This window comes from Pleurodeles waltl, chromosome 11 (genome assembly GCF_031143425.1).
Source record: "Pleurodeles waltl isolate 20211129_DDA chromosome 11, aPleWal1.hap1.20221129, whole genome shotgun sequence".
Taxonomy (NCBI): Eukaryota; Metazoa; Chordata; class Amphibia; order Caudata; family Salamandridae; genus Pleurodeles; species Pleurodeles waltl.
In genome coordinates this window covers 619,599,771-619,611,707 of record NC_090450.1, presented here as the reverse complement: position 1 = coordinate 619,611,707, position 11,937 = coordinate 619,599,771, and the positions used below count along the sequence as shown (strand labels likewise).

The 11,937-nt window shown below is 43.3% G+C and overlaps 1 protein-coding gene across 1 annotated transcript; it reads left to right on the top strand.

Annotated features, from left to right (window-relative positions):
* The first annotated feature begins 498 nt into the window (after window positions 1-498).
* Window positions 499-8,373, top strand: NKX3-1 (NK3 homeobox 1). The gene is made up of 2 exons (XM_069214131.1): window positions 499-1,468; window positions 7,063-8,373. The coding sequence occupies exons 1-2, from the start codon at window positions 1,264-1,266 to the stop codon at window positions 7,479-7,481; spliced, it is 624 nt and encodes a 207-aa protein (XP_069070232.1). The 5' UTR covers window positions 499-1,263; the 3' UTR covers window positions 7,482-8,373.
* The last annotated feature ends 3,564 nt before the right edge of the window (window positions 8,374-11,937 follow it).

Below are 11,937 nucleotides of genomic sequence, written 5' to 3'. Positions count from 1 at the left end.
TAAAAGGCAGTGTAAGCACTTACATGAGCACTTGGGCAGCGTTAGTATTACGGCACTATCGCATGCCAGTAGAAATGATTGTAAAGCCTACGTAAGTGCACCTAGACCTGGGACAGCACTTCTTAGGCTGAAGACGGAAAGTGTTGTGAGACAACGAATGGTGGCACTTTCTGCGAGTAATAGGCGCTGCCCGGCTGCCGGACAGCCTCTGTGTATAATGCCGACCTCAGTGTTTGTGTGATAAGACCTGGCAGCGCCTCCGGGGGGCTTCTCTCGGAGTTCTTTCTGCGGGTTGTTGCGCCTCTTTGGAGAAGTGCTGGCCTGTCCTGTGCAGGAGCCCAGTGAGGGGCGGGCGAGGGAGGTACCTGGAGGAGGTGCCGGCGCCCAATACAAAGCTGTCAGGGAAGAGCCAATGAGGAAGACGAGTTAGGTTTCCAAAAACAAAAGCTGTCAGCCTATAATACAGCAACCATTCTCAGAACCCTGACAGGCGGGGAAAGCAAAAGTGAGAAAGAGAGACCGGAGAGAGCTCCCGAGCTCAGCAGATACTCTAGGCCTCGAAGGGGGAGTGGAGGGTACAAGAGAGAGGTCTGGGAATAGAGGAGAAGATAACTGGGCTGTCAGTCGAAAGGGGGCACGGACCAGAAAATACGTGCAAAGACGAGAATATAGACATAGGTGTCAGGCAAGAGAGGTGCAGGGGGTCAGTGAAGAGGCGACGAGCTCAGTGGAGAGAGTGGTGCAAGCGTCTCGGGACAGAGGTGAAAGGATCGGAAAAGGGAGAGGCGACAGGAGGGAGCCGTGCAAGGACCAGGGGAAAGGTGCAAGGTGTCAGAACAGATGTGATTGGATCCCACGAGAGAGAGGGGAGCAAGCATCAACAAAGAGAGGGGTGCAAGAGATCAGGAGTAAAAGGTGAACTCGCAAGGGAGAGAGGTGCGGAGGACTTATAATCAGGAGAGAGGAACAAGCACTACATGCAGGGATCTGAGAGGGGTCGCAGGGTTCAAGAGATTTAGGTTTTGCGATCGGAAGATTGAGATACACACAGTTCTTAGTAGAGAGACGGAAAGGAGTCGTCCTCGGAAACGACGGAGAGGACGTGTGGAGCAGGGATTTTGAGAGACGCATTCAGCGAGCCGGAGGAAAGAGTTAAGGAGTCAGAAGAAAGAGGTGCAAGGTCCCCTTGAGAGAGAGGCGCACGGTTCTCCTGACAGAGGGGTGCAGTGGCTAGTGCGGAGCTGGGACATTAGCGGCTCCTGGATGACCACAAGAGAAGCTCGCCTCACCATGTCTGCCCCCACCAGGCCGCTCACCTCCTTCCTCATCCAGGACATCCTGTCCTACCGGCCCCCCGCGACCGAGACGGGGCCTACAGCCCGCCGTCCGCCTCAGCGGCAGTCCGAGCCCGGCTGCAGGGACAGCAACTGCACGACCCCGGGAGAGGGAACTACGAACCACGAGAAACGTAAGAGGACACATATATAGATCTACATATGGCATTTTGGGTGATGTGGAAAGAGTTAACGGGGTCTTCAGGGCTATGGGGAAGGCATAGAGCACGCATCTGATTATGCGGCGCGGATGCACACCTTGTTCTGGCGCACAGACTTATTTCGTACCTCCTGTTCTCTTCTTACATACTAGCAAAACTCTCCTGCTTTCTATAGCACTCGGCTATTTCGTTCTTGTAGCTTGGAATATTGAGAGTTTTTCTGGGGAGTTTAGCGGTGCTTTATTGTGCAGATAGGCTCTGGTTATGTATATGCACGTTTTTATTTAACAGGGAAAGCATCAACACTTATCAGCAGGGATGCATTAATGTCGAAAGATGATATCAGCAGGGATGCATTAATGTCAAAAGATGAGAGCCGGCACCCCACAGCGAAGACGTATTAATATCTGTGAGAGAGTACTAACACTTCTCAGCAGGGTTGCATTGATATCTATGGGCATTCCCAGCGCCCCTCAGCAGGGACGTACTAATATTCCTGGAAGGGTACCAACACTCATCAGCAGGGATTAATTAATGCCAAAGCGTATGAGCCAGCACCCCTCAGTAAAGACGTAGTATTTATTATCAGCCAGAGAGTACCAACTTGTCAGCAGTGGCTCAGTGATATCGATGAATATTACCAATTTTCCTCAGCAGCAGGGCCGGCTTTAGGGGGTGAGACTGGTGTGTCTGCACTGGGCGCTGACCTTGAGGGGGGGGGAGGAGGGTGGGGGGAGGGCGCTGGCCACAGGGGGCGGGGGAGCGCTTTGTTTAGCAATAATTTACAATTTAAAAGCACCTCTAGCAGAGTTCCAGGTGCGTTCACCTGCCAGGCAACAATAGAAATGTCTAGATAACTCTTGTGTTTAATGTTCCTGACACAGAGAGAGATCAGACTATTGTTCAGTGGCAGTTTTGACTCGCCATAAAGTAGCGCAGAGGGTTAATATTCCTGCTGCAAAGAACAGATCTGTACTTTATGTGGACAGCTGAGTGGATTAGGGAAGCCAGCCTTTAGAATGAGCTTTCAAACAAATGAGATGTATGTGAGAGAGGGACTATGGAGAGATGATGGGCACTTTTGCCAGGTAGTAGTGCTGCAATCGGAGGAAGTGTTCATGGGGGGCACCAAGAAAGATTGTCATACATGGCATCACCAGTGCTAAAGCAGGCCTTGTTTAGCAGGGGCATACTAATATTACTGGGAGGGTACCAACACTTATCAGCAGGGATGAATTAATGCCAAAGGGTGAGAGCCAGCACCCCTCAGCAAATACGTATTAATATCAGTGAGAGAGTACTAACACTTCTCAGCATGGGCACATTATTATCAATGGGTATTACCAGCACCCCTTAGCAGGTACGTATTACTATTAATGAGAGAGCATCAAAACTTATCAGCAAGGGCACATTAATAACAATGGGAGAGTACCAGCATTTGGTGCATTCATGTCAGTGGGACAGTACTAGCACCTCTTAGCCAGGTGCATTATTATCTATGGGAGAGTACCAGCACCTCTCAGCAGGGGTACATTAAAATCAATGGGGATTACAAGTGGCCCTTAGCACTTGATGCATGATTATCAATGGGAGAGTACTATCACTTCTTGGTAGGAAACCAGTCTCAGGGGCAGTCCTTTCATGCACTTTGTTAGTTGGACCACGGGCCGCTGCTTCGGGGAAGTACTGGCTGCTTATTCCGGGGGGGGGGGGGATGCACTGGCAGTTCATACTCCATCTCACTGGCAGCTCATGCTGGCGCTCTAGCAGTTGACTTGGGGAGCTCTAGGAGCTCATTCCGGGGAGCACTGCTAGCTCATCATACTTCAGAGCACAAGCAGCTTACGCTGGGGAGTACTGGCAGTTCATACCACGGAGCTCTGGTATCTCACGCCGGGAGCATTTCCTGGTCATTCTGGAGAGTATTTTCATTTTTTTTCCAGGAAGAAATCGCCACTAATTCTAGAGAAAAGATAATTCATTCTATGGAACAGTTCTCTATGGGACAATCATAATTGTGGTAGAGCACTTGCAGTAAATTCTGTAGCTCATCGGTGACTCACTCTGTGGAGTACTTGCAGTTCATTCTGTAAACTCACTCTGTGGAGCACTTGCAGTGAACTCTGTAGCACATCAGTGACACTCTGTGGAGTGCTTGCAGTTCATTCTGTAGGCTCACTCTGTGCAGAAATTGCAGTTCATTCTGTAGCGCATCAGTGACACTCTGTGGAGCACATGTAGTTCATTCTGTAGAACATCAGTGACACTCTGGAGCACATGCAGTGAATTCTGTAGATCTGTGACTTTATCTGTGGAGTACTTGCAGTGAATTCTGTAGACTCACTCTGTGGAAAACGTGCAGTTCATTCTGTAGCACACCAGTGACTCACTCTGTGGACCATATCCAGTGAATTCTGTATATTTACTCCATGGATCACATGCAGTGAATTCTGTATATTTACTCTTTGGATCACTTGCAATGAATTCTGTAGCATATCAGTGACTCACTCTGAGAAATACTTGCTGTTCATTCTGTAGACACTCTCTGAAAAACTTACCTTGAATTCTGTAACACATCAGCGACTTACTCTGTAGAGCACTTAAAGTTCATTCTGTAAGGCAGCAACAACTCACCGCAAGAAACTCAATTGTGAGGCAGTGTTGCCCTACTCTGGAGCAATGGATGCTCTTTTGAGGAAAATTGTTGACACTTTGCAGCACATACATCTTTTTTTGGGGAGCAGTGATGACTCGCTCTATATGGAGCACTAGCGGCTCTTTCTTAGCAGGAATGACATCCATCTCTGCTGAGCAAAAATTGTTGTTCGTCAGAGACTGATGCCATTTTCAGCGCATTGATGGCTCATTCTAAGGCCAGTGGCAGAGTATTCCCCAGATCAATGGTAGCTTAGTATAGAACCAGTGACAGATTATTCCCTGAGCAAATCATAGCTCACGCTGTATCAGTGACAAATTATTCCGAGGAGCAATGATAGGTCATTCGGAGACGGATGACAGAATACGCCGAAGACCAATGGTAACTCATGCTGGGAGCGATGACAGAATGTTCGGAGGACCAATGATAATCATTTCTTATACAAATGACATATTCGTCCGAGGACCAGTCACAGCTAGTTCGGCATCAGTGTCCGACTTTTCTGAAGAGACTTGACAGACTCTTCTGGGCAGCACTCGCAGTTAATTTCTAGGTTCTCTTGTCCATGGTTCTGGGTCTCTAAACCATGTTAATGTATATCTTGCTTAACTCCCATACATTGCATTACCAGTGCAGTGTGCGTCATGATGCGTGAGATAAAAAATGTAAATACCTTAATCCTGCCGAGAATAACTTTAGTGTGTAACGCATGTAAAGCGCCTCCATCGAATTATTATAGACTTCTATTAAGATGATAATGTGTCCGGAGGAGCGACTTCAGTCCACTATAGTTAGAATCGTAGCATCGCTGTAAGGAAGTTTCCTGTTTGCACTTCTATTTAATGTATCGGAGTACTGCCGACAACGGCTTGGAAATTTACATTATAGCAGCCTTGAGTGAGAAGTGCTTTCAGAAAAGAATTAGCAGGTAAATGCTGCCCTATTGAAGGTACTCTAATAACCAACCAGACGTTTCAGCTGCTCCGAAATCACCAGCAAGCAGATAGCAGCGCTACTCTCACTTGAAGTTTGCAAAACTGCCTGTAATTTGGTGTTAGGCCCAGATTCACAAAAAATTGGCGGAGCGCTGCAACAAAATTTTCAGCACTGCACTGCGCCACTTTTGAAACGCAGGTATGCACCGTATTTAGAAATATACGACGCACCCCTGCATTTCACCCTGTGCTAACGCAGGTATCCTTGCACCATACTGCAAGGGTGTCTGCGCTGAGGGGATAGATTGTTTATGTGCAGGAAGGCGACCCTTCCTGCACATAAAAAATCTTCAATGGTGATGAATCTGTGAATTGTCTCATTTGTGGCTTGAAGATGTTTTTTTGGATGTACAATGCCCAAATTTCGAATCACAGTTTGGGTTTTGCTATTTGGTATTAGGAAGGGGTGTATTCAGGACGTCCCTTGCAAATACCGCATCTGAATGGTATGTATGATTGTTTTGCGACCGTGAATGTGGTCGCAAAACAATCGCAGTTAACACCAATTATAAATTGGTGTTAACCAATTCACTTACGGGAGAACGCTTCCCTTTTGTGAATAGTAGTTCAAATATTTTTTCCTTTTTGAAATGCATCCCGTTTTTCTTTAAGGAAAACGATCTGCATTAAAAAAAAAAAAAACTGTTTTATTTAAAAAGCAGTTACAGACATGGTGGTCTGCTGTCCCCAGCAGGCCACCATCCCTGTGAGTGCAGCCATTCCCAATAGGGTCGTAAATTGTGACCTACCTCATGAATATTGATGAGATAGATAATTTGTGACCGCATTGGGAATCGCAAACAGTATACTTTAACACTGAACTCATAGTGTATTTCTTCGTGTTCTTCTTCTGCACTTGTTCTTTTATTCCTCACCAGAATTCAAACGTATTTTGGAAAACACTGCAAATGAGCAGCGCACATCTCTCTGTGACCTAAGAACTTGCTCATCAGATAATGTTTTCTCTACCTTAGTCAAAATAATCATTAAGAATGAATATCTTACAAAAAGCCTATCTGGCCTGCTTTAAAAAATGCCAGTTGTTATTTGGAGTTTTATGTTTTTGGCTATTTCTCCTTCGAGTTGGTTCTTTTGTCTCTGGGGAGATCCCCATTGTTTGTTGTCTTTTATTTTATTTTAACCAAAATGTGATTGCTTGTGTTTTAAATACTGATAACCCCCCTGCCCTGATCATTGTACCTAATATTTCTTCTCCCAAAAAAGTAGGTAAAATACAAATAAATAGGTTTATTTTTAAATGATTGTGGGCTTTTACAATTTATTTTAACAGGAACTAAAGAAGTATGTCTAACAGTCATCAATCAAACATATTGTAGGAGTGTTTATGTATATATAAAAAGTTTTCTAGTGCAAACCTAACTTCAAGGCCAAAGAGTGCTGGACAGTGGTGTGGAGTACATTAGGGAGGGTTGGTAGAGCATCTGGGCATAAAGCTTGTGGACGAAGGGGCAGTGAGTGGATGGGCTGGCAGATGTGGTGTGAGAGCCAAGACTAGTATGAGAGAACAAGAGGCTAGAACAGTTCCTCTTTGGTGATGAGCATTAGACATGGTTGGGGTTTTTCAGGTATTCTTCATCTCCAACAGACCCTCTATTTCTACCTGGACGATTGCACAGTATAATGACATTAGTACATGAGAGTATAGATGTACATCATACATAATTGCCCACTTATACTAGTAACCAGTGGCAAGACATCAGGGAGTGATAAGGAGGGAATGAACCTGGGGTGTAGCAAATGTACCGATATAACCACTTTCAAAATGTTTTATTGTTAATGATATCCAGCATAATGGCTGTAATACCATATTTCTCTCTCCAGTTCTCAATTTGCTGCACCAGGACTAGATACTGAGTTGTGGATCTATTTTCATATGTGTAGTTCTCTCTCCGTAGGTGCCCATGGAGAGTCCCATCTGTTGGACTGTGACTCCCCTCAACCCTCCCTACAGGACAGCAGGAAGAGCCCTAAACAGCAGAAGCGATCAAGAGCTGCCTTCTCTCACACCCAGGTCATCGAACTGGAGAGAAAGTTCAGCCACCAGAAGTACTTGTCGGCCCCAGAGAGGGCTCACCTGGCCAAGAGCCTGAAGCTCACCGAGACGCAGGTGAAGATCTGGTTCCAGAATCGGCGGTACAAGACCAAGCGAAAGCAGCTGGCTTCAGACCTGGGTGAACTAGACAAGAACTCAGCGCTCCCTGTCCTCAGCAGGGATGAGGACCTCGCCCGGGCCTCCCTTATGTCGCTCTACCAGAGCTACCAGTGCTACCCATACCTGTGCTACCTCAGTGGCTGGCAGCCACCATTTTGGTAACTGCAAATCTAAGACTCAAGCAGCGCTTGAAGAGAGATTATTTATTTTTATATGACTTTCCTAAAAAAAGAGATCTAACAAATCTCAGACCAAAAAGAGGAATTCAGTGCTACTGATGAGTGCAAGGCCTGACCGACTATGGCAACTATGTGCCCCGTGTCTATTTAATATTTAAACCGCAACTTTTCAAACTTGTTTTGATTACACCCAAAAAATTATTGTGCTAAAAATGGACAATATGCACAGGAACGATGAAACATGCAATATGCGACCGCAAGCCTTCACTCAAACAATCAGCAAAAGAGGGGACCCTGTGGCTACCACTTCATCGAATTTCAAACATTAAATGTTTTTCTGCCCATCAGTCACTGTTTCTGGTAGGAGCAATCACAAAAGGTGTGGAAAATATGTGATACACAGACGATAATCTAGCTAAGAGAATATGAAATTAAAAAACTGTGAGCATTACCATCTACGGTTGCAAATGCAAGTAACGTTTGAATTGATATACTTGCCATTCAACACTGGACTTTTATTTTCTATGTACTGTATAACAAATCAAACCATGTGCGAGATACACACTGGTACAAGTGACTGTGCTTGCAAGCAAATGAAAATGACTTAATTTGTTGATCTCAGGACTTTGATTATGGCATTTGCATTTGCAGGTTTTCAGAATATTGTGTCTAAACTTTCAATGGAGCAACATACCATGGTTTCATTGTTATAGGGAGGATGTTTTCCTGCATTTTTAATATTTTCTCCCATGACCACAAGCACTCCTTACCCCCTTAGCGTGTGTCCTCCTCTCCATCTTTGTGTATGCCTGTATCTAGATTAGAGGACAATGTCTGTCAAATCATTAATATTGCTCATAGCACCCTTTTGACCAGTAGAATGGTCAACTCTATGCTCATGACGTGACCAGTCCTTGAACAGTGAGATTAGTCCCCTCCATTTGTTGACCAGTCATTATGATGAACGACCAGACTGCTACCAGAATACCACAATGGCCTGAATAAAATTTGAATCAAGCTTTCCAGGTCCAGATAGGAACACTAGAGGGAATATTATTCTGGTACAAACTGGAGGCCTTATTCTAAGTTATTTGAGGCACTGACATGGAGTGTGATGTTCGAGGTATAATTCCAATTCAACCACAAACACTATTGACGTCTAAAGTAAGGTCCATCCCCTCATTGTTAATCAATGCCCTCTGACACAAAGCACTTTCACCTGTGCTTCCTCATAATGCCTGAGCTGGTGCCCTGTTCCTCAATAAAGACCCTATGGCTGGTGGATGTGTCATGTTTAGCTCCACAGTTAGGGCATAGCATATAGCTAATGCTCTCCAGCACTAGCCCGACCTTCGAATGAAGTCTTGTTCCTTAGAGATTCTAAAGAGCAGAACCTACAGCTCACTGTACAGAGTTGATAACTGTCAATCCATTGCCTCAATCTGAACTTCTTGCTTCTTTTAAACCAATACACAAGCCTTCCAGCATGTACATAAACCCAGAGCCGATTCACATAGATTTTGCCATCAGCAGGTACAACTTACTCGTGCAGTATTCCTGCCTTACTAATGAAATCCAGAATAAGAAAGGAGAACTTGCTTATTTCTGGAAATCATTAATAAGTCAGGAGTAAGCTACGTCTGCAAGCTGACTCCTGGAATTTAGTTGTAAATCAGTAGTACTGCAAGAGCAAGGCAGAGGACATTCACCGTGAAGTGGGCCCCTTGTATGTAAAGGATGCTGCCTTCCAAAGGCATGACGCTGCTCTTGTGAAACAAGTATGTGGAATGATCTTCAGTGGCAGTTATCTGGATCTGTCAGTCAGCACTGAGAACATTGGCCAGTAATTAGACACTATTGAATAGCGAAAGGCGGCAATTAACACCGATTGTATATGAAAGGCGATAGCCACTGGGCAAAGTTTATTCTGCGAGTTACCTCCGTGCCAGGTCTCACTCTTAGAATTAACACGGACTGTACAATCTTCCACAAACTGTTGTGTCAGCGGTAGTCCGGAGAAGCAATATACTGAGAATAATGGTAGATAAAGATGTTCTGGAAGGTAATGTCACTTGATGCAGAAAAATGCATTTTTAAGGAATATATTTTGTCCCTTTAATTGCAAATTTTAGCACAATGTTTAAAGATCATGCATGATGAAGAATTTTAGATTGGATCCACCTTCACTGGTTGGACTTAACTCACACCCAAGTCCCAAAAAGTATACCTTTATACATTTACAGCGTGCTGTAATAACTGAAAGGTAAGCGATGACACTCTACACCTCGTAGTAAATTAATGAATACATTTTTATTGAGCATACAAAGATTTAAACATCCTCCTTTCTGTTTCAAGCATTGACTGGGTGCACCCACACATTAACCATATTCCTGCATGCTAACTAACATATGGAAGCGTGGAGGTACAATACTGTTGCAATAATCAGGTCACAACATAGTAGAATATAGAGCATGAGGGTGGAGGGCAATAAAGCTGTTTTCCCAAGATTACTCAGTGCCCGATTCACAAAAATGATATTAGTATTTATATTGGAAAACTAATAAATCAAGCCCATTTAAGTTCAAAGTTTATGGTAGCTTTCTGAATTGTGTGAGATTCACAAAGAATACTGAGAGTACTCCTGGATATTTCAGACAGTTGTAGGTTTCCATGAGTACTCCATTTTCGAAAAGTGTACTCAGAAAATAATCCACTAAATGGCTATTATGTGTGAGTAAATTGTGCATATATGTGCATTTATACGTTACATTCTTTACTTCATCACAATGAAAATCTTTTTAAATCTGGCGAAATCCGTCCCCTACACCTCAATTAAATATGGGGCATGTCCTTCCCTTGCCCATCATGGACCATACTTCTACCTTTGAACGGAATAATTGGCATATGGTGGTACCACCAAAATGATTGTGAATACCAAGAAACTCGTAGGTTTGTGGGTGTTCATTCATTTGGCAGGGCTACACATGTGAAATGCCCTTCCTGCCCCTCTCTAAATTTTTCCAAGGTAAAAAGCCTACTGCTGAGGGGACATTCCCACCTTTATAAGTGCAATTTACCTATGCAAAAATCAAGAAACAGATATTTTGTCATTTAGAATTTAGTAATACACATTGATTTCTTTACAGAACTAAATAACATCACGTAGGTGCACGAAAACATTTGTGAATTAGGCTCTTATATCAGTGAAAAACTGGAACCTAAACTTGAGGCTACTGAATGCCATGTTTATGCCTCTAGCAGGAAAAAGAGAGAACTGTGCTAAAAGTGCATTATCATGTTCAACCCCATTTTCAGCTCCCTCATTTTGTGTAGTCACTCTCTATTACATGCATTATGTTCCTTTAGGATGTTATTTGTCCTTGTTCCAGGTGAATGGGTTTGGGAATTGCTCTGAAAAGTCAATGCAAGAGTTCAAACAATAGAAGATTGCTTTTACAAAATCTCAACTGCAGTGTTGATTTTTTTTATAGGTAATATTCACAAATAAGAGTTTTTCTGACTTTTTTGTCTTTTTATTGACAAATCCTGCGGCTTTGAAGTATGTAATCTGAAAGATATGTGGCATTATCTAGAAACCCAGAGCCCTAAAATAAGTTGCTTACTGTGTTGCAATCAAGGATACATTGTGATGTAGACACGTACTTGCTTTCTCATTTAATAATGGTGACTTTTTCTCTTCTAATAATTCAATGAGTGCACTTACCAACGCACAACTCATGCTACCTAAATATGCCCTTCATTTAATATTTTGTAAATAAATCAAACAGATTGTTATATATTTTTCATACATTTTTGTTGTTTTCATCTTTCTTTGGAATAAACCGTTTTTTAATGAAAACTTCATGTTGTCCTCTTCTTGCTTTTTAGTCAAAAACTTTTTTTCTTACCGCAGGTTGCTTTATTTTGTACAGTAGGTCGTGGGTAAAGGTTTGAGGCTCTCAGGGCAAAGGGTGTGCACCGGGCCTCAATTGTGACTACTGGGGACTTCTATTTCTTATGTCCGGGCCTATTTTACTATTGACCAACAATCAGACACCAAGTTTGCACTTGTAGCACTCGACCCTCCAGGTAGTTAATCAAAACATTCCAAGGCTAACTACAAGAGGTGGTATTCGTTAGATCAAGGGTCTCCAAGGAGTAGCTCACCAGTACCCTAAAAGTAACTCCCTGAAGTCTGACGAGAAAAAATAATAATTCAGAGGGTGTATTATAACCATATTCAAGAAGGTCACTTTGCAAGAAAATAACAAGTTTTTTTACTGTGTTACCCCAAAATGAAAAGGGCATATTTGAAATAAAGCATGTTTTTTTAAATATTAATGCACATTCATTTTTTTTAACTTTAAACGACAACAAAATAGAATAAATGCTACTGCACTATTAAATTCATTTTGAAATAAAACTCAAGTTAATGTAAA

Coding starts and splice junctions, on each gene's coding strand:
- NKX3-1 (XM_069214131.1), top strand. CDS start 1,264: ATGACCACAAGAGAAGCTCGCCTCACCATGTCTGCCCCCACCAGGCCG. Junction 1,469..7,062: donor AACTACGAACCACGAGAAAC/GTAAGAGGACAC, acceptor CTCTCTCCGTAG/GTGCCCATGGAGAGTCCCAT.